The sequence below is a fragment of the Lagenorhynchus albirostris genome, chromosome 9 (genome assembly GCF_949774975.1).
Source record: "Lagenorhynchus albirostris chromosome 9, mLagAlb1.1, whole genome shotgun sequence".
Lineage (NCBI taxonomy): Eukaryota > Metazoa > Chordata > Mammalia > Artiodactyla > Delphinidae > Lagenorhynchus > Lagenorhynchus albirostris.
Window position 1 is genome coordinate 2,516,918 of NC_083103.1, and position 22,320 is coordinate 2,539,237.

The 22,320-nt window shown below is 55.8% G+C and overlaps 1 protein-coding gene across 4 annotated transcripts; it reads left to right on the forward strand.

Annotated features, from left to right (window-relative positions):
• Positions 1–1,075: 1,075 nt before the first annotated feature.
• On the forward strand, positions 1,076–18,357 carry DHCR7 (7-dehydrocholesterol reductase). Of its 4 annotated transcripts, none has more exons than XM_060158260.1 (9): positions 1,076–1,145; positions 6,138–6,267; positions 8,622–8,719; positions 9,295–9,517; positions 10,964–11,054; positions 12,046–12,259; positions 14,024–14,228; positions 14,396–14,527; positions 17,507–18,357. In XM_060158260.1, the coding sequence occupies exons 2-9, from the start codon at positions 6,241–6,243 to the stop codon at positions 17,969–17,971; spliced, it is 1,455 nt and encodes a 484-aa protein (XP_060014243.1). In that variant the 5' UTR covers positions 1,076–1,145; positions 6,138–6,240; the 3' UTR covers positions 17,972–18,357. The 4 variants fall into 4 exon arrangements, with proteins under 4 accessions (XP_060014243.1, XP_060014246.1, XP_060014244.1 ...); XM_060158261.1 differs by lacking the exon at positions 1,076–1,145 and adding an exon at positions 8,502–8,518 and having other exon boundaries at positions 6,135–6,267; XM_060158263.1 differs by lacking the exon at positions 14,396–14,527.
• The last annotated feature ends 3,963 nt before the right edge of the window (positions 18,358–22,320 follow it).

Sequence of the window (22,320 nt, forward strand, 5' to 3'; positions counted from 1 at the left end):
GTTGACCTAAGCTGCTGCTCGCATCCCCACTCAGCTTCTCTCTCCACCCAGCCCTGCACACTGCGAGCGCACCCTAAACTCCACCTCCGGGTCCCTTCCTGGGGAAGGCCTGTGGTGGCCTCCTAGCGGCGGGCTCTCCCTGACACCCCTGAATAAAACTGCTACCCACACACCCTGTTTTGATCTTCTCCACACCACCTTCCACAATCTGACACCCTATATGCCTGCCCGATTGTTTATTGATTACGCACCACCACTACCGCGCGTGCGCCCCGAGAGCAGGGATTTTGGTCTGTTTTGTGGGTTGTTGTGGACCCGGCAATCTGTACACCACAGGCTCAGCGTGGGCTGCGCGCCTTTGAAGCCCCATTGGCAGAAGAGGAAACTGAGGCTGGGGATCTAAGCCGCTTGCCCACCACCACCGGTGGGGACGAACCCCCCCTCCCCACCCCCCCTCCCCCCCTCCCCACCCCCCTCCCCACCCCCCACCCCCCCACCCCCCTCCCCACCCCCCCACCCCCCCACCCCCTCACCCCCCTCCCCACCCCCCCACCCCCCCACCCCCCTCCCCACCCCCCACCCCCCCACCCCCCCACCCCCCTCCCCACCCCCCACCCCCCCACCCCCCCACCCCCCCACCCCCCCACCCCCCACCCCCCCACCCCCCCTCCCCACCCCCCCACCCCCCCACCCCCCCTCCCCACCCCCCCACCCCCCCTCCCCACCCCCCACCCCCCTCCCCACCCCCCCACCCCCCCCTCCCCACCCCCCACCCCCCTCCCCACCCCCCCACCCCCCACCCCCCTCCCCACCCCCCCACCCCCCCCTCCCCACCCCCCCACCCCCCCCTCCCCACCCCCCCCAGCCTGGGCGGGGCTCCCCGGCCCTTAGGGAGGCTGTGCGCGGGACTGGCCCTCAGCTGTCAATCTCGCGCCCGGCGGCTGCCGAATGGAGCGCGCGGTGGCCCGGAGTCAGCCCAGGGGGTGGGGCGAGGCGCCGCGGCCAATCGCGGGGCGCGAGGGCGCCGGGCCTCACAGGGCCCGTCTCCGATTGGTCACCTGCCATTACGCCACATCTCGGGACGACCGGCCTGGAGCTCGCGAGCAGGAGCGGGTGCGGAGCCGGGCGCGGAGACTGGCGCTCAGGTAAGCGCGCCAGCTGCGCAAGTGTGAGACGCGCGCAGGGGAGCGGGGGGCGAGCAGGTCCGGGGGCGTGCGCAGGTCAGGGGTGGGATGGGTGCGCGCAGGAGCGTGGAGGGGGGCTAGTGCTCTGGCGAGGAGGAGATGCGTGCTCAGGTGGGCAGGGGTGCGTGCGTGCAGGTGAGCAGAGGCCGGAGATCTAGGGGCGCAGGTTGGCCACCCGAAGACGGCCTTTCGGAGATGCTCCGTCCCCCGGTGGTCGGGAGACCCCGGAGGAGCCGGGGCGGGGCGGAGCCAGGTGGGTGCTTCCTGCGCCGGGTGGGCCGGTTCCTTCCTCGGGTGCCCCGCGTGAGCGGATGCAGTTTTCTGTTGAGGAAACGCGGATAATTTGTCTTTGCTCACCGAGAAGGTGGGAGCAGGTAGCAGGAGACTCTGAATTGCTTTACTAGGAATAGATTAATGGGGGGGTGAGGGGGGGTCGATGCACGGCGGGCAGGACAGGGAGTGCTCACAAAAGACCAAACGCTCCCTCTTTTCTTTTCCAGCTTTCCCGACTAACTTATATAATGATGTATTGCCTCTTTCCTGGACATTTTATAATTTTATGAAAAAGGTTTTTAAGGGTAGGGATTGCTCTGGTGAGATTCCCGACAAAAGGTAAAGAAAGGAGACAGGAAAGTTGGAAATGAGGAATCGTGTTTATCAAAAGTGGTGTGTGAGACCTGTTATTTACTGGGTGTTTCCTGAGTGTCCGGCACTGGGCTGGGTGCTTAGACCTTAATTCTCAGAACACCCTGTGTACTTGGCATCGCCCCCATCTTACAGATGAGGAGACTGAGGCTCCCGAGAGGTGAAGTGACGTGTAGAGTCATGTACTTAGCGGCAGAGCCGGGGTTCAAACCCAGAGATACCGGCTACATGACTTTGGTTTGGGGGGAAGAGCCCCGTCGGCAATGCCTGCATTTAGTAGGGGGGTGGGGGTGGGGATGAGAAGCTGAGAAGCTTGGGGTTTGCAGAGGCCAGGTGGTGGTTGAGCAGCCCCAGGCACCTTCAAGGTCCCCAGGAAGGCGGCAGGAACAGGCCTGAGGAGGATGGAGTTACCCCACCTGCAGGACACTCGCCACTCAAAAACCAGGACGGTTTGCCAGGCAGAAACCCAGAAACAACCATGCACAATTAATTCTTGGAAAACTTCCCACAAAATCCTTTTACGTAACTACTGCTGCTAAAAAAAAAAAGTGGCAGATTTATGCAGCAGATCTACCTATTTATGTAGAAGATCTACCTAGTAGAAAGCTGCTTTCTAAGATCAGAGAAAGTGAAGAAGCAAACTTACAAAAGAATTTAGAGGTAAACGAATTTTGGGGGAAAAAAAGGAGGGAGAGTGGGTGTGTATCGTGTGACAAGTAGCTCGTGAGACAATCTGGAGAATACACAGCAAAATTCAGTGACTCCAGGGGCTGGATTGAGGGGATTTGTTGTCTGACTTTCAAACTTCTGTTGCAGCGATGGTGTTACAGTGAGTGTATATTTTGCAACTTTCAAAAAACAGAAACCCTGTACCTGCAGTCAAAGCTGCAGTGTACCCTTTCGAATCAGAGGTCATCGTTTCTGGAATTTCCTTCCAGGGCTCACGTGTATTTCTGGAGGCCTCAGAAGCGCCCCAGGAGCGGGTTGCCATGCCCCAGCCAGGACCTCAGCCCTCCCCAGAGAAGCCAGGCCAGAGCTGTCCAGGGCCAAGAGCAGCCTCTGCATTTGTCAATTGGGGCTTGTGAATTGCATGCGCCAGTTGAGGGAGTGACCATCGGCAGAGGGCTGGGGGGGATGCAAAAAAGCTGCAGGTAAACCCAAGAATGACCCCCGAAATCACTCCCCTATGCCTTGAGAGCAGATGACCTCCCTGACCCCGGAGAGAGCCACAGATGTTCCCAGAATTGTGGCTCTAAGAACTCCAAGAGCTGTACCAACAACTCATTTCATCGTTGTTAAATTATTTTATTATACAAGTGTCCACTAGACAAACTAGGAAAAGGCGGGGCGGGGGGGGGAAAGCCCACGTGGATGTCCCACACCACTGAGGGTTTGGGTATACGGCTTTTTGAATAGCTTTTTAGTGATAGACCGTCTTGCGGCTTGCCCTTGTGCTGTAACATACCAGGGAACTTTCTGCCACGTTAAGCTCATTCTTTTTAACAGTTGCTGAGTATTCCCCTGCACCGGTGTGTCAGTGTTTCTCTCACCTGTAGGTTTACACAGCCATCTGTATGTGTCCCAGGATAAATTCGTACAAGTAAATGCTGGGTCAACCTGAAGGTCTACCTGGCCTCTGAAATTGTTCTCCCACCAGGAGAGCAGCTGCCCAACTCTCACCGGTTCTGAATTGTATCATTCCTTTAAGTCCAAGTTGGGGCATGTCTGTATTTTTCAGTGTCTACCACTCCTTGGACTAACAAATTTCCAAAACAGAACCGCTGCTGTTCCGACAACATTCCAACTAAATGTTTCTGTATGTATGTTAGGATAGTGCCTGGCGCAGCACTCAGAAAGGTTGGCTCTTGTCATCACTACTCTGAATTTTACTCCACAGCCTCCCAAGTGTGTCACAGAGGGTGGCGTGCACGCAGACCCAGCTCTGTCCCTGTAGGTCTGTGCTAACAACTTGTTCCGCTTTCCTCGCCTCAACCCCCTCATCTGTAAAATGGGCCTAATGATGGCAACTCTCCAGGAGTGGGGTGGGAATTCTATGAGCTGATGGGTGCTTGGAGCTTGGTAGATGCTCAATAAATAGTCGTCACCTATGATAGGTTGTATCATCCAGGATCTCACGTTCTTTTAATACCCTGTGGCTTCCCCATCAGGAGTCAGAGCCTGCTTCCCCTCCCCTTGAAAGCTGGTGGGCTTGTGACTCAGTGTAGCCAGATGAATGTGCTGGGCTGACGCGGGGCAGAAAAGGCAGCTCGGGCACCTCCTCCCACTGCCTTGAGTCCGCCATGCTGGGAGGAAGCCCAAGCTAGCCCACACCGAGCGAGCACGGTGATGAGCCGCCGCTCCGGGACACCCCAGGCCATAGCTACTTAGCCAGCCTCCCCAGATTCCCAACCCACGGGAACAAAGGACGAAAGACTGTTTGTTTTGTTTTGACCGCACCCCTCAGCTTGTGGGATCTTAGTTCCCCGACTGGGGATTGAACCTGTGCCCTTAGCCATGAAAGCTAAGTCCTAACCGCTGGACTGCCAGGGAAGTCCTGATAGATTGTTGTTTTAAACCACTACGTTGAGGAGTGATGAGCTGTGCAGTGGGTAACAGAACCCTCTGGGGTTGGGCCTTGCAGGTGCATCCCCCTTAGACCTCTGACAGGCCAAACGTCACCCCGATGCCCTGTGTGAGCCCCACTGAGCCTTCCTGAGGCCTGGGTGGTGCTGGTGGTGGTGTCAGCAGTAGCCGACTCTCTGGGGCGGACTCTGATGGGGCTTGGGTGGGGCTCTGAGCACTTGGCCCCGTGACCTCATTTACCCGACAGAGTAAGTTACTTTGCGGATGAGGAAAGCAAGCCTAGCGGAGAACTTGCAGCCTTGAGGGTGACATCTGGGCCTCCTGGGGGTTCACCATGCCATCCCATCCCTGCCATGCATCTCCAAATACCAGACCCTCGAGATGCCGAAAGAACTGCCACGGGGCTTAAGCCTTCTGTTGTGTGCACCCCGAGCTGTCGATGGTGATGTTCTCAGCTATAGAACATTGGAGGCACTCGCCTGGACTGCTTTGCTGTGAGGAGCCCACAGACGTCTCCCCCGCCGGGCCATGTAGTGGCCAGACTGGCCCTTGAGGTTCTCACCATGATTGCAGGACGCCTTCAGCAAAAACCGTCATGGAACGTTGAGGAACGAGATTTATTGCTCACGGGTCCTGTGGGTACACGCAGCCAGATTGTGGGTAGAAAGAGGGTGCGGGTGTGGGGCTGGGCTCTGCCTTTATGAGGGCGTGAGGGCGGGGTGTCTAGGGCTTCACGGGGTCACTCTTTATTGGTGAATTTAAAGCATAGGAACAGGAATTAGGGTGTGGGAAGGGAGCAGCGCGGTTACTCAAGCTGTCAGTCGCTAGGTTACCCCGGACTTCCTGAGTGAGGGCCCTTCGTGGGTTGGGGGACGCCTTGGTCCTTATCTGGTGGTTCTGCTGGTGGCTATGTGTTTATTCAAGGTGGAGGGCTTTTGAAATGGACGCTTACTGTCAGGCACTCACACTACATCATCCCAAACCCTCAGGAGAAACATCCCTTTATCTTTGGCCTGTGGAACTCAAAATCTGGCCCAGGGAGCTGACCAGGGTGCCCCCAGGCATTTCCCTGGCTCCTTCCCGTGTGTGGACACGAAACCTCCTTTATCCAGCTTTAACAACAAGCGCAGAACCTCGTGTGTGTGTTGGGGGGGGGGGCTTTGATGCCCCAAGACACTCAGGAAGGTCCCAGGTCCGGTACGTCTGCTGAGAACCAGCCTCCGAGCCCAGATTACTGTCAGCGGTGCCCTGTATTCTTGAGATCTCACTGGCTCCTAGAACGTGCGGTGGGAACGTGCAGGCTCTAGCGGGGCTTGATCCGGGTCAGTGGCACAAATGGCTTGTAGAAACGGTTCAGAGGCACGTGCGCTGCCTGGCGTGAGTCCGCAAAGAAGCCAGCTTTGGCTCGTTGCTGTTCACCAGCTCTGTGTCTGCCGTGTTAAGGCTCATCTGCAAGACAACTCCTCCCTGAAGCCCTCCATCCAGCTCTGCCCGTTGTTGATCAGTGCTTACTCTTCGGCAGACGGTGTGGGTGCCAGGCAGAGAAGCTGCGTGGTAAGATTGCCTTCTCCTGGGGGATCCCCACCCGTGGGGGTCTCTTGTGCTTTAGAACCCCTAGGCGCTGAGCTTGCGCCTTTCACTTGGTCCCAGCGGGGGGCCTCGAGAAGATACCATCTGGGTCCTTATCTCCCTCTGTTCCCCTGAGTCTCCTCGTGTCCCCTGCAGGACTTTGTTCAGCGGGTTGAAAAGGATCAAGCAGGCCTTGTGGAGCGTGGGAATCTAGCGACTTGAAAGGGGGCGGTTCGAGAAGGAAAACCTGCGTTCTGCCATGAAACCGCTTGGTAAGAGGTTGGAGGTAAGCCCATCTCAGCACTGCTGCTCCTGGGCAAAGGCAGGGACTTTTCAGCTTTGGAAAAGTAAAGGCAGCTGGTCCATCAGCTCCTGGTATCAATTCTCGTCTGACTCTTAGCAAAACAATAAATTACATCCAGAATGCCACCCTGTGCCCTATTTTCAGCCATCTCCTGCCAAGGATGTTACTTACACCTTTATTAAAAATTCAGTGCTTATGACAGAGGGGTGAATGAACGCTATTATAAGCTCAGAATAATTATCTAGGCTTGTTTTAATCGCTAGAAGATACGCTTCTGCCTTTCGGCTTTCCACATTTAGTTCTCAGCCTGTACATTTCTGGCCCTTTTGCAACTTTCCAGCACGTTAGATCAGAGTAGCTGCTATGTACCAGGCTCGGTATTCTGTGTTTTGGGGCTGTAAAGATGGGTGGTCCCCGCCTATAAAGAACTCCTCAGCCTGCCTTGTACATCGCAGATGCTCCACAAACTAACCTGTGTAAATTAACTTATGTGGCTGCAGTTTTCATTACTGAAAAATTGTAAATGAATACACAGTGGTACTAAAGTAATTCACGTTCCATTTAGAATAAAATCAGTGTTAAGAGGCTTATATATAAAGTGAACAGTTCCGTGACTCATCTCATAGCCTCACTTCCCAGAAGCGAATACTTTTCATTCCCTTAGCTACTTTTGTGTGGTTTGCACCTGCTTCTATCTAAACCATTTCCTTTCAGCACTCCCAGCTTTACACGTTTCCTTCTATACATCTAGTAGTCAGTCAGTAATCAGAGTTTACACGGTTCTGGCAAAGTTATTATTATTGACTGTTAATATCATTATGGTTTGGGTTTTTTCCCCCTTTGTATGGCTTTTTAATCTTTCTGGAGTCAATGGTCGCCTCCCTTTTTCCATATACTCAGGTTTCTGTGTATCTATCACTAATTTTTTTTCTGCATGTTTTAACAGAGCCGTCATACATATCAATGATTGTTCTACACACTCGAACACAACAAAATGTGTCATTTCCTTTCCTCCCTCACCCCTGTAGCCATTCGTCTTGTGCCGGTGTGGACCGGTTACTGTCTGGTCCACTGCACAGCTGTTCTCTTGGGACTTCCTCTTGTCCTTTCCCTGGGCATTTCTTTAGCAGCTTTCTGGATCCTGTGTCTTCTCTGAATAATAGTTAACCTGGGAATAGAACTGTAGGTTGAAATAAGTTTCCGTCAGAATTTTGAGTTTTCCACCCTTGTTTTCTAGAATCCAGCCTGCTGCTGGCATAACTCTTAATCCTGGATTTTTTCTGAAAGCTTTTAAGATCATCTTTTTTTTAATGCCTGATATTTGGAACCTTGACAATCGTGAACTTGTTCTAGACGTGGAGACGTCACTGCTTCCCCCATATTATGACCACTGGTTGGCTTGTATGTTGGTACAAGATGAGTGGCTATGGGTGGGAGAGAGGAATGGAAATGATAAATTGTGTTGGGAGTATGTAGAAAAATTATTAATATGTATGATAGCTCTGTTAGAGCACTCAGAAAAAAAAGTTAGTGATAGATGCATAGGAACCTTAGAAAATGGAAAAAGTGAGGCAACCATTAACTCCAGGAAAAATAAAAAGTCATATACTGAGGAGGGGACATTTTATAGGAGACCTGAATGAAGAGACCTGTGAAGCGTGTTCTAAGCTGAGAAGTAGCGGGTGTCATGAACAAGAGAAACCACATTTAAGGATTGGTAGGGAAGTCTAGAAAAATGGTACAGATGAACCGGTTTGCAAGGCAGCAATAGAGACACAGATGTAGAGAACAAACGTACGGACACCAAGGGGGGAAGGTGGCAGGGGATGTGGGGGTAGTGGTGGTGGAGTGATGAACTGGGAGATTGGGATTCACATGTATACACTAATATGTACAAAGTAGATAACTAATAAGAACCTGCTTATAACAGATAAATAAATAAAATTTAAAAAAAAAAGGATTGGTAGAGACCTCCTTGTGCCTGGAGCAGAGGGTATGAAGGGAGAGTGGGGACGAGGGGAGGAAGGAGCACATTGTGGGAGGGTTCTGAGCCACAGGTGTCTGGGTTCACGTAGTAGGAAGGATGTTCTGCTGTCGTTGGAAAATGAATTGAGACAGGCAGAAGCAGAAGTAGGGCCATGTGGGAGGTTATTGCGGGTTCCAGGAGTGAGTCTAAGATGCACTGATCTCTTCCCTGCCTGGAATCTCCCATCTAGGACAAGATAAAGAATAGGTGAATGAAGGAGGCCAGCCCTGTGGGGCCTGTGAACAGTGGCAGGGAGGTGCAGTGTCCGTTTGTCACGGGACGATCTGAACGCAGTGTCTCCTTCCCTCAGGGCCCAATGGCTGCAAAGTCACAGTCCAACGACCCCAAAACCAAGAGTCCTGGCAGCGTCAGCGAGGCCGCGACCCACGGGCAGTGGGGCCGTGCCTGGTAAGGCTCTCCCCCATCTTCCCAGCTAGAAAGTAAAGTGGAATCTCAGTGAGAGGTTGCCAGCCTTTGGGATTGCGTGAACCTATTTTAAAAATTCTTTTTATCAGCAAGACTATCATTAGTAGCAGTTTCCCCTTTTAGAGAGTGAGGAATTACACGAAGAAGAAACTAAAAACTGATTCCAAGGACAGCTGGTGCCCTTGTACCGCCCTCACTGTGCAGCGCATGGGGGTCATGGTTGTCGAGCCGTAGAGTGCTGGGGACTTGGTGAATGTCCCCCATGGCCCAGAACGGGAAGCCTCTGGCCACCTGGGTTGTGAAAGGCCTTCTGCCTTTCGTGCCCTGGGCCCTGGGCTTTCTGGGGGTGCCCACGGGTCTGTCGGCCTTCAGACTGCTTACAGTGGAGCATGCAGGTGGGGTGCCTTCCCCAGGCAGTGGGGGCCTTTGCGCTGCGAGCTGACAGCCTTCTCTTGGGAAGCGCTGGCGGGTTTGCACGTGGAGCAGAGCATCCCGTGCGTCGGGTCGGAGGGTCGGGAGGGCGCCACGTGACCTCCTACCGTCCGTCCGCCCCACAGGGAGGTGGACTGGTTTTCCCTGGCAAGCGTCACCTTCCTGCTGCTGTTTGCACCCTTCATCGTGTACTATTTCATCATGGCCTGCGACCAGTACAGCTGCTCCCTGACGGCCCCCTTGGTGGACATCACTACCGGGCGGGCTCGACTCTCGGACATCTGGGCCAAGACGCCACCTGTGACGACGAAAGCGGCCCAGATCTACGTGGCATGGGTCACGTTCCAGGTCAGCCCTCCCGGCCACTGGCCACCATGGGCGGGGCTCCGCCTCTGCAGAGCGTCCCCTCCTGCCGGGACAGTCCTGGCCCCTTGTCAGGGGTGGAGTCCTGGCTCACACTGGCGTCCTCATTCCCGGGACCCAGCAGGGAATCACCTGCAGCCCGACGGACTTAGCTCTGTCTTCAGATCAAGGGCACCTGGTGGCATTTTAGTGTCCGACTCGCTTTCCGCGGAGCCTCCTCGAGGTTCAGGGCTGTGCCCAGCCCTGCGGGGACCTGCTGAGCAGGAAGCAGGACCCCGTGGCAAAGCGTGAGGGCGTGGCCCACCAGGGAAGCCCCACGCACAATGGGGAGCTTATCCTAAAGGGCTGCTCTCGGTCTCAGCAAAGCCAAGGCTGTGTCCCCAGCAGGTGGTTGCACAGACCTGTCCAAGGACAGCCTTGGCTCTGCTGTGACCCCACTGGCCTCCCAACCAGAAGGAGTTCATCAGAAGGCTGTCTGCACCATGAACTTGGTGAGCAGGTGGTGTTTTATTATCTGAACCCAGGAGGTTTCCAGGGAAACGGTGCTGTGAGATGCCACCCCCTCCCCGCCCTGGGGTTTCCTGTTCTAAAGGAAGACTTTGACCACTACTAGCTGTTTCTCCCCACGTTCCCAGCTTTCGAGCTTCAGATTCCCTCTCATTTCAGGTCTCTTGGTCCCTTTGGGTAAAAAGTGATTCAGAGCAGCGAGAGTCACAGTAGCCTAAAGGCAGAAACAGCCCATGTGTCCATCGACAGTTATGGACACACACAGTCCATCCACGTGGTGGCATGGTGTTCTGCCATAAAAAGGAATGAAGGTCTGACCCAGGCTACAGCGTGGACGGACCTTGAGAACACGATGCTCAGTGAAAGAAATTAGCAACAAAGGGATACATCCTGTCTGATTCTGTTTATGTGAAAAGTCCAGGATGGGCAAATGCATAGGGACAGAGAGTGGGTTAGTGGTTGTCAGGGGCTGGTGGGCAGGGGCCGAGGGGAGTGACTGCTTGTGGGTGTGGGGTTCCCTTTGGAGGGGGTGAAACTGTTCTCTAAGTAGACATTGGGGAGGGCTGCACGAGCTTGGGAGCGCACTGAACACTTCCGGCGAACACTTTCAAAGGGTGAGGCGTCCAGAATGTGAACTAGTGGGTTCTCCCGAGGGGAGTGGCCGAGTCCCGTGGGGAGACGGCTTGGGCGCTCTGAGTAGTGATGAGTTTCCTGTTCAGGGCCCCCTTCAAAGCCCGCAGTCAGCCTGCAGCCAGAGCTCCCGGAGCTATAGACTCTCCTGGAAGAAATAACTGGCTATGAGTAGGCTCTCTCCCGTTCCTTCGGCGCCTTCCCGTTTATCATCTCGGTTAATAAAGCAAGGCTGTGTCGAAGCACAGCGGGCCCCCAGCTCACAGGGGATTCAGCGGAAAATCTCTGTCTCAGGTGCTTCTGTACGTGCTGCTTCCTGACTTCTGCCACAAGTTTCTGCCGGGCTACGTGGGGGGCGTTCAGGAGGGCGCCATGACTCCTGCAGGTGAGCTGGGCCCCGCCCCTGCTGCCCCCCACCTGTGGCAGCTCTGCCCTCCCTTCATCTCACGGGGCCTCCCCCAGCCCCGCCCCCATGCAGCTTCTATCCCAAAGGCTGCCCCCGGACAAAGTAAAAACTTTGCCTGATGGGCTTCCCTGGTGGCGCAGTGGTTGAGAGTCCGCCTGCCGATGCAGGGGACGCAGGTTCGTGCCCCGGTCCGGGAAGATCCCACATGCCGCGGAGCGGCTGGGCCCGTGAGCCATGGCCGCTGAGCCTGCGCGTCCGGAGCCTGTGCTCCGCAACGTGAGAGGCCGCGTACCGCCAAAAAAAAAAAAATAAATAAATAAAAAATAAATAAAAAAAAAAAAACTTTGCCTGAGAATTTCCACACCCCGGGACCGCCCCAGATTCGAGGTGGGAAGTCACCTTCTCAGTCGGAACGGAATGCGCCCTGCCCCACACTGGCCGTGTAGCCGGGCTCATGAAGCTTCTCCCCGGCGGCAACGCTTCGAGTCCCCCAGGGGCACCTGGTGGGACGGGGCTTTTGTTAAGGGGTCCTTGGGGCTGCCTGGCCCGTTCATTCCCCGCAGTCACTGAGACCCCACCCCAGCACACAGAGAGCACCTGGTCCCTCAGGGAGGCTGCTGGGTCCCCCGCCAGGTACCCTAGGGGACGCTCGTCCGCTTCTGCTGTAGCTCAGCCCCAGCCTCCGGCAAACTGCAGGCTGGTGACTCAGCCTCTGGCTGGTTCCAGACATCCTGCACCCTCTCACCCTTCCAGGAACTCGGCAAGCAGGAGCGGTTAGTCCCCAGCTCACAGCGTGAGGTGTGCCGCGGGCATTTTGACCCTAGGGGCCCGAATGGCAGCAGCAGCTGACTGGCTGTCAAGCCTGGGGTCTGGGGACCCCGGCAGCTGAGGCCCGGAAGGGCGGCAGGGCCGGAGCCAGGAGCTGTTGCAGCTGGGGGAACGCCTCCGATCTTCCCTCTTCCCTCCGCAGGAATCGTCAACAAGTATGAGATCAACGGCCTGCAAGCCTGGCTCATCACGCATCTCCTCTGGTTTCTTAATTCCTACCTCCTCGCCTGCTTCTCTCCCACCATCATCTTTGACAACTGGATCCCGCTGCTCTGGTGTGCCAACATTCTGGGCTACACCGTCTCCACCTTCGCCATGATCAAGGGCTACTTCTTCCCCACCGACGCCCGAGACTGGTACGTCCTCAGCGGCCGGTCGAGGCCAAGATGGAGAGCAGGTGCCTTTTTCTGTTACCTTGGGCTGGGAGGTTGCAGAGCCCTGAGGACTGAGAATCCTTGAAGGAGGAGCTTAAGGGAACCTGATGGACTCTGGGAAGCATCCTTTCCAAATGTCTGGGTGGCTTCTCCTGCCTTAGGGAGGATGCAGTTGAAGACGGCCGAGTCCATCTCTGGTGGCCGAGCTGTGTCGTGTAGGGCTGTCAGGGAGCAGGGGGGGTGGAAAAGGCGTATTCTGGTCGGGTGGCAAAGACAGTCCATCACCTCTTTTTCTGGAACGTCAATGTGGCCTGAAACAGTCTTAGTGAGGAGTCCTGTTTTCTCAGTGGCTTTAATGTAAGAACTTCCCAGGGAGAGCCTTACTGATGGGTGTCCATTCTCATGGGGCCCTGGGTTGGATAGTTATCAACCATGTATCCATCTCTCCTTCATCTATCCATCTATCCAGTTCTTCGTCCATTCATCCACCCACCCATCCACCCATCTGTCCATCCATCCACCCATCCAACTCATCCATCCATCCACCTACCCATGCACCTATCCACCCATCCATTCATCCATCCATCCCCCATCCCTTCCTCCACCCCTCCCTCCCTCCCTCCCTTCCTGTCTCCCTGTATCCATCCATTCACCCATGCACCCATTCATCCAGCCCATTTATCCATCCATCCACTCTTCCCCCCATCCCTCCCTCCCCACCTCCTTCCATCCGTCCATTCATCAAGAGATGTTTGTTGGGTTCCTCCTGTAGACAGGTGTAGGCAGTGGGGCTTTAGGTGTAAACAAGATTCTTATTCTCGGGGTGCTTACATTTTAGTTTGGGGGTCCAAATGAAAATAAAGTATGTTTCCTTTAACTGTTACACCTAAACTCTTAGGAAATGTGTTTGGTTGGTGGTACTTTGAGCCTGTGTGATTTTTTTATCAGATAGTGAGGCTGGTCTTCTAGGACTCATGGAAATCATTTTCTCTGCTTTATAATCACATCCCCTATTGTAGACTTTGTATATTTGGCTTCTTTCTACTTACCCTACCTGAGGGAAATGGACACGAAAATATGTTTCTCTGACTAGCACAGAAATCCCTGTGTATGTACAGCAAGTTATACTTAATGAAGGTCTCCACAAGGGTTATCATGGCTGATTCTCTGATCACTCCTGGAGAGGGCTGTGGGTCAGGTAACCAAGGTAACGAAACATTCAACTTGCCCAGCAAGGGATGGGTGTGGGCCCTGGAGCCAGGCGCCCGGCTCTGAGCAGCACGCTTTCTTTCACATCTACCTCGGCATCACGTATAACTCCACTTGCCCACGGGAGACCCGAATGCCCTGTGAGTCTTTCAGAATAAAATCTCTGTCCAGTCGAGCCAGTTGGGCAGCTCACCTGTGCTGTGCCTCCAGGGAGCCTGGAGTGGGGAGGGAGGACCCTGGGCGCTGGCCCAAGGGAGGTGCACAGATACAATCGCCCCACCTTCCCTGGAGCAGAGCGAGCAACTCAAGGGCCAGAGGTGAACGTGGAGTGAAGCTCTGAGTCTGCGGGGAGGGAGGGAGGCTGACGCGACCTCTGCCTGCCGCATCCCCGCAGTTCACGGCAGGTCTCCCCCCAGGTCGTCTCTCTTGGGCCTGCCGTACCCAGGCTGGGCTGGGCACCTGTGTCCGTGCCAGCCAAGGAGGCCCCTTGTGAGATGCGCTCGTTGACGACACGCATCTGTTCTTTGTATTTTAAAGCAAATTCACAGGCAATTTCCTTTACAACTACATGATGGGCGTTGAGTTTAACCCCCGAATCGGGGAGTGGTTTGACTTCAAGCTCTTCTTCAATGGACGCCCCGGGATCGTCGCCTGGACCCTCATCAACCTGTCCTTCGCAGCCAAGCAGCAGGAGCTCTATGGCCACGTGACCAACTCCATGGTCTTGGTCAACGTCCTGCAGGTAGCCTCTCTGTGGCCCAGGGGGGTGGGAGCTCTGACACCCAGTGGGCGCTGGGGAAGCCTGAAAGCCAGATGGTTTTCAAAAGACCGTAATCTGCCGCCTTTACGTGGGGGTCGGCCCCCCTCCCATGTGTCTCTGGTCAGTACACGGCCGCTCCTGTGTTGCAGGCCATCTATGTGCTGGACTTCTTTTGGAACGAAACCTGGTACCTGAAAACCATTGACATCTGCCACGACCACTTTGGGTGGTACCTGGGCTGGGGGGACTGCGTCTGGCTGCCGTACCTCTACACGTTGCAGGTGAGAAGCAGGGGCAGGGAGCCCCCTGTGACGCATGCCCAGCACAGCAGCACACTGAGCTGTAAGGTCCCCGGGCACCCCCAGCGCTGCCCTCGGAGCAGACACAGCTGAGCACGTGCCGAGCCTTGTCGTCACCCAAGTGTGTGTTTTTTTGGGGGGTGTGGGGTGGCGCCAGAACCTGGAGAAGGGAGGCTGCTCCCCTGTCTTAGGAAGAAGAGAAGGCCTAGCGTGCGAGTCAGCACAGGCCACTGTAACAAATGCCACGGACCAGGCGGCTTAAACAACAGTGTTCATTGTCTCCCCGTCTGGAGGCTGGAATCCGAGACCCAGGTGTGGGCAGGGCTGGTCCTCCTGAGACCTCTCTCCTCGGCGTGTAGACGGCCGTCTCCTCCCTGTGTCCTCACAGGATCGTCCCTCTGTGTGTGTCTGTGTCCTGACCTCCTCTTATAAGAACACCCGTCCTGTGGGATCGGGACCCACCCTAGTGGCCGCATTTTACCTTCCTCACCTCTTGAAAGAAAGACAGGCAACTCCAAAGACAGTCACCTTCTGGGATGCTGGGTGTCAGGACTCCGACATGTGAGTCTGGGGGACACAGCTCAGCCCATAGACTGAGAGAAGAAGATGATACGGAGTAAACTTTGGGTCAAAAGTAATGCTTTGGGGGATCTGGGTGGATGGAGGTGGGTATTTGTATTCATGTGTGTTCAAATCTCAAGGCTGAAAGGATGAGAGGCCTTCTTTCCTTCCGTCATTTGCATTTAAGCTTTGAGTATGTACACGCAAGAGTGGAGGAGATGCAGGGCGCCCTGCGCTCTCGGAGCTCACAGCTGGGAGGGAAAGTCCCTGACACAGGCAGTCCAGTGCGGGGAGGGGGAGCTGGACAGGAAGTGGGGTGCTGACCCCTGAGAGAAGGCCAAGGAGGAGACCCCAGCCAGCAGGTGGGGGTCACAGCCAGGCTGAGAGCAGAATGATGAGTCTGAGGGTAAGAACATTCCAGAAAGGTGGAGTGGGGACTATATCAGGGTGGGGGGGAGGGCAGAGGGGGACATTTAAGGCACAAGACAGTTCAGCGTGGCTGGGACACAGGACGTGGGGGTGGCAGGAAGCCTTGCCCAATTGGAGACTGGAGGATCAGAGGCCAGCACCGGGTGGGAGGCCTACAGGAGGGGAGTGTTCCAGGCGAGAAGAGGATGCTGGGGGTTGGGGGGCACAGGCTCTGGGAAAAGTTCCCACGAGTAATGAATCAGGCCGGGTCCCCAGGAGAGCCTCAGCACACGCTGCAGAGCCGAGGGTAGAAAGCCTGACTGGGGAGCCTGAGGGACCTGGGTTTGCACCTCTATAGGGCTGCCAGCCGCGGGAGGGGGCCTTGAACTCGTCCCTGAGCATCTCTGAAAAAGTAGGGCGGACATCACCTCTGTTAGGGCTAGGCATCCTCGTTCCTGCACCCGCCGTGTTCTGAGGCTGTTGGGGAATAGGGGAGAGGCCTCATCATGAACCCCCCCGCACCCCTCCCAGCTCACAGAGAAGAGCCCTGCTTTCCTCTGCTTGGCATGCGGGCTCCTGTGTAGGCTGGCTGCTTCAGAGGCCTGGCCAGATGCCCACCTGCCCGTTCTGTGAGCAGGTATGAAGAGGTGTGGCGGTGGGGGAAAGAGCAGGTTCTAGGGCACTTGAGTGGTTAGCGGTGGCCTGCCTTAAACAGGACGTGCAGGAGTGGAGAGGACCAATGCTAACAGACCTTGTCGGCTGGCCCGGATGTGCGCGGGCAGGTGGTGAGTGGTTGCAGCCAGTCCTGCAGGCGATGATAACGGGGCCCGTGGTACCTGGCTGACTACCCTGTGCAGCAGCGTGAAACAGGATCACTGGGAGAGGAGGAAAATCACAGCAGAGTGAGCAGGCCTGAGGGGAGAGAGCCCTGGGCTGGGGGCCACAAGTTCTGGACTCTGGTCCCCACGCTGGATCCTCTGGACGGACCCTCCGGACTCATTCCTCTGCTTGGCTGGTTGCAGGCTCACTGGTTCCCTGATTTTGTGAACACCATTTTCCAAGCACGCAAAGCATTAGCAGTAGCTCTCTCACACACACACACGCACGCACGCACGCACGCACGCACGCACGCACGCACGTGTGTTTATTTGATTATGTGACTCCGGTGCGTTCAAGTCCAAAATCTTCAGGGCAGCCAGCAGGCTGGAGGTCCAGGGAAGGGTTGGTACTGCAGCTGGGTCTGCAGGCCGTCCGCTGGTGGAATTCGCTCTTATTCCAGGGATTCTTTCATTCTTAGGGCTTCCGCCGATTAGACGAGGCCCACCTACATTGCGGAGGTGGTCCGCTTCATTCAGTCTAATTGGAAACATTAATCCCATCTAAAAAGTACCTTCGTGGGGCTTGCCTGGTGGCGCAGTGGTTGGGAGTCCGCCTGCCGATGCAGGGGACGCGGGTTCGTGTCCCGGTCCGGGAGGATCCCACATGCCGCCCCTGAGCCATGGCCGCTGAGCCTGCGCGTCCGGAGCCTGTGCTCCGCAGCGGGAGAGGCCACAACAGTGAGAGGCCCGTGTACCGCAAAAAAAAAAAAAAAAAAACCTTCGTAACAACTAACGTTTGACCAAGTGTCTGGGTCCCGTGGCCTAGCCAATGTGACACATTAAATTAACCATCACAATATTATATTCAAATAATCCTTGTAATATTGTTATATAATATGTATACTATATATGATACACATGTGTATGTATGTACGTGTAGATAGACAGATAGGAAGGCAGCTAGGTGGGTAGGTAGGTGGACGTGCAGATTTGCATAGTTACCTGTCTGATCCCACAGCAACCCTCCGGGGCAGGCGCTTCTATTTACAGGAGAGGAAACCGAGGCAGGGCACGGGGGCAGCCGGTCAGGTGCACAGCAGGGCTTTGCACCCAGGCCGTGCTCCCGAGCCCGCGGTCCCGCTCAGCCCGCTGACCTCTCCCGCTCGCCCTGCAGGGTCTGTACCTGGTGTACCACCCCGTGCAGCTGCCCACCCGCTACTCCCTGGGCGTCCTGCTGCTGGGCCTGCTGGGCTACTACATCTTCCGGATGGCCAACCATCAGAAGGACCTTTTCCGCCGCACGGACGGGCGCTGCCTGATCTGGGGCAGGAAGCCCAGGGTCATCGAGTGCTCCTTCACGTCGGCCGATGAGCAGAAGCACCACAGCAAGCTGCTGGTGTCCGGCTTCTGGGGCGTGGCCCGCCACTTCAACTACACCGGCGACCTGATGGGCAGCCTGGCGTACTGCCTGGCCTGCGGCGGCGGCCACCTCCTGCCCTACTTCTACATCATCTACATGGCCATCCTGCTTACCCACCGCTGCCTGCGGGACGAGCACCGCTGTGCTAACAAGTACGGCCGCGACTGGGAGCGCTACACGGCCGCCGTGCCTTACCGCCTGCTGCCCGGAATCTTCTGAAGGGCCGCCCCGGGAGGAGCCCCCAGCGGGGCAGGGAGGAGAGCTGGAGTCAGGTCCGCTGGGGCAGCAGGATCTCTGCGCCGCACTCCAGGAGCCTCTGCGTCCTCACCTGTAAGATGCAAACAGCCCGGCACTTGTCCTGAGTGGAATTCCGGGGGCTTACACCGACTGCCTTCTCGCCAGCAGAAGTGACCAGCTTTCTCCGTGCAGTGTCCCCAGGGTGGGAGGATGACCTGGCTGGCTCACAGATGACGCTGTTTCTTCTCTGGGGTCTGAGCTGCCCGCTGCCCAGACAGCAGGAGTCCGACACGGAACGGGATGTCTTCTAGCCCCCGTGGTCAGTCCTGCCCTTACTCTTGCTAAATAAAGTAGAAGTGGACACGTAAGCTGTGGCAGTTATCAATTGACGGCCTCTCAGCCCCAGGTGCAGTCCTGCATCACCTGCTCTGTGGTAGTGAGCTGCGCCCTTCAGACTTCTCTCCTTCGCACGTGCACCTCGTTACATTTGTCTGTAGAGGGCGCTAAGGGATGCTGCATCTTCTGGTTCTGGGTCTTGTACAGACTTGGCCCAGGCAACCCAGAGAACTTGGCCACACCATCCGGGGGCCTCACCCAAGCCTTCCCCAAGGAGACCTGAACCCCAGCCTCGGGGACGGGACACCCTTCACGTGTTTTCTTACCTTGGGCACACTCCTTGACCCGTAGGTATTCTGGTTTTTTTTTTTTTTTCAATTTACTTATTTATCTTCGGCTGTGTTGGGTCTTCATTGCTGCGCGCGGGCTTTCTCTAGTTGCGGCGAGTGGGGGCTACTCTTCATTGCAGTGCACGGACTTCTCACCGCAGTGGCTTCTCTTGTTGCGGAGCACGGGTTCTAGGCGCACAGGCTTCAGTAGTTGTGGCACGCGGGCTTCAGTAGTGGTGGCTTGTGGGCTCTAGAGTGCAGGCTCGGTAGTTGTGGCGCACGGGCTTAGTTGCTCCGTGACACGTGGGATCTTCCCGGACCAGGGCCCAAACCCATGTCCCCTGCATTGGCAGGTGGATTCTTAACGACTGCGCCACCAGGGAAGTCCCCACAGGTATTCTTGACAGCTCTCTTTAGACGTTATGCGCTAGTCGAGTTAATAATTCTTTGTTCAGGTGTATCTGGGACGTATTGCAGGTTTGGTTCCAGACCACCCCAATAAAGCGATTATCACAATAAAGCGAATCACACAAGTTTTTTGGCTTCCCAGTGCATAGAAAAGTTAGGTTTACACGATCCTGTACTCTTTTAAGTATGAAATAGCATTGTCTTAAAAGACAGTGTATACACCTTGATTTTAAAAAAGCTTTATTGCTAAAAAATGCCAAAACGATGACCATGGTAACATCACAGGTCACGGATCACAGATCACCGTTAACGAATAGAAAGAAAAGTTTGAAGTACTGCCAGAAATGCCAAGATGTGACACAGAGACACAAAGTGAGCAAATGCTACTGGAAAAGTGGCACCGGTAGACTTGCTGGATGCAGGGTCACCAGAAACCTTCAGTCTGTAAAAAGCGTGATTATCTGCGAAGCACGATGATGTAGATGTGCCTGTTTTAAACTTTCCCCGTTCAGACTTCCTTGTGGTTTGTCTCCCGGTGGGGCCTGGCCATAGACAAGGGCTCAGTTTCTGGTGTGTAGAGGCGATGCCCGGGGAACTTTGGATCAGATGCTTGGGTCCTGCCTCAAAGCTTTGGGTACCGATCACGGGATTCAGGGGAGGGCTCCACACTTTCCCCACCGTTGGCCCTCTGTTGGGGCCACTCTTGTGCTGGGTGTGAGAATCCATTCTGTTTGCCAAACGAAGAAATCCCAGTCTGGCCGCCTGCGCCCAACAAGAGAGCGGAGAAGCCGCAAAGATGGCGGTGCTAGGCTTGCTTCACACCTGGAGGAACCGAGGACTGGAGTGTGCGGGGGGCCCCGCTCCCTGGGCAGGGAGGGCCGGTGCAGGGCAATGCCTCCCCTGCTCAGTCTACAACTGGTTGAGCAAAGACAGGCGGCCTCCTGAACAGCCAGGAGGGGACCGGAGCTTGGGGCCCACCTGGGCCGATTTAAGAGCCGTGATTTTCCAATGCTGGTGCCCCACCCCTGCCCGTGGAGCTCATGGGTCAAAGGGGGTCCCAGGTGTTTGTACTGTCACCAGCCACACAAGTGGTTTGAGTACCAAGGCCAGAGCAGTGAACTCCCACCGGGATGGCGCTGAGTACGGTGGGCCCCGCCGTTTCCTCCCAGTCACTGTGAGAATTCATTTTAAGGAGGCTGGAGGGTGGTGGCTGTGAGCTCAGACCCTGGCTTCCCTATTCAACAGCTGTGTGACCACGGCCAGGCAATTTCCCTCTCTGTGCTTTGTTGTCCTTGTTTGAAAAATAAGGGCGATGATTGTCTTCTTGCCTTGTGTGAGGTTCCTCAGCCTGACTTCCTGGGAGAGCTCTGGGTTTGAACCTTGGATCTGCCCCTCAGTTTGCCAAGTTTCGTTCGCGTGTTAGCGTCTTGGAGCTGGGCTGCGCTTTGACCTGTTTTGTTCCGCGTGCTCAGCTAACACAGTGAGGCAGGGCACCCCGTGCCATAGGGTAGGTTTATCTGCCCTCCCTCACCTCCTCTGCATGTGGATGAAACCCGGTGCCCCCTCTCCGGGCAAGCACTGGGGAGCCCGGAGCTCCACCTTTGTGCATGGTGAGGTTGGCGTAGGTGGTGGGGGGAAAGGATGGTCCACACCGGAGACGTGCTGCCCACGGCGATGGGCTTGGCTTCACTGCTATCTTCAGGGAGAGCTATCCCAGGAGGGACAGAGGCCCGGGGGTGTTCCTCCAGTTCTTGGCGCTCTCCTACCTGGATATGGGTGTTGTTTCAATCGTGAGAAGGCAGGCCAGGCAGTGACCCAGCCAGGTTCTCTGGGTGAGAGGCTGAGTTGAATAGAATGTGCAAGATCAAGATGTAAGTCCACACCGCACGCTTCCTTTCTAGAAAGGGCAGGTCGTTCTCACACTGCACAGCCACACTCTGCCCCTCACCAGACTCAGATCTCCACATCTACTGGGAAAGATGTCGACACTGGAGTGTCACGTGGGCAGACGTGATTAGGAGGCAGGGACGGGACGGCTTCAGTGGGCACCAGAAATTCAGTGCCCCACGTGTGGCTGTCCACCCGTGACCCACACGCAGACCTGCTCATGCCGCCAGTTCCTTGTCCTGGGAATACAGGCAGGCCTTGGTGATTGGTGTAGGGCCAGCTCACTCACCTGGACAAACAGGGATGTGAAGAGAGCTCTCGGTGAGAGGCGGGTAACCAGGGAAGCTCACTCACCTGGACAAACAGGGATGTGAAGAGAGCTCTCGGTGAGAGGCAGGTAACCAGGGAAGCTCACCTGGTTAGGGTCTTAAAGCCTTCTCAAAACTTCACGGATCAGCAACTCCCACGTCTCCCCCAGAAGTTGCTCTCAGGTGATGGCAAGTCCAGACCCGCACGTGGAATTATCCCTCTCTCACCCAACCGGCCTATACTCCTGCAGGCTCTCCTGCAGAAGGCATCCGGCATCCGACCACTCCCTACCATCTCTGTGCTGAGCCTGTCCCAGCCCCGCCCTCTCTCGACAGCAAGAGGAGCCCCAGCACTGGTTTCGTGGCCTCTGGCCTCTCGGCCCCAACCTGTTCTTAGCACAGCACAACAGTCAGACTTGTCCTGTTAAGGTGTGAGAGTCAGAGCATGTCACCGCTCTGCTCGGAACTCCTCAAGGCCTCCTGTCACTCACAATAAACACCAACGTCATTTCCAGAACCTAAGGTTTGCCTCGCTCCTTCTCCCACATTTGCCCAGCGACAGCCATGCTGGCCGCCTCGCTGGCCCTCCAAGGCCCCAGGACTCTTCCACCGCAGGGCTTTTGCACAGGCTGTTCCCTTTGCCTGGAACACTCTTCCCCCTGGCATCCGTCTGGTTCCCTCAACAACCTCCTAGACGTGGCTTAAATATCACCTTCACAGGGAAGCCTTCCTCACACACGCATCCCAGGACTCTGCTTGGCTTTTCTTCATAGAACCTACTCTCCAGTTACAGATTATAAATTACCAATTTATCTTGCTTATCTGTCTCCCCCACAAGAACACAAGATCAGTGAGGGTAAACTTCTGATTATTTTGTTCCCAGATGTATCCGCAGCCCCAGAACGCCGTCTGCCCTGTGTCAGCAGCTCTTCCAGCTTCTACGGTGCACCCACCACCGCTGTGAGAACCTTACATATACTCTCTGACCCTCACAATAACCCAGCTACTAAATACTATCGTCATCACCCCCATTTTATAGGTGGTGAAACCGAGGCACAGATGG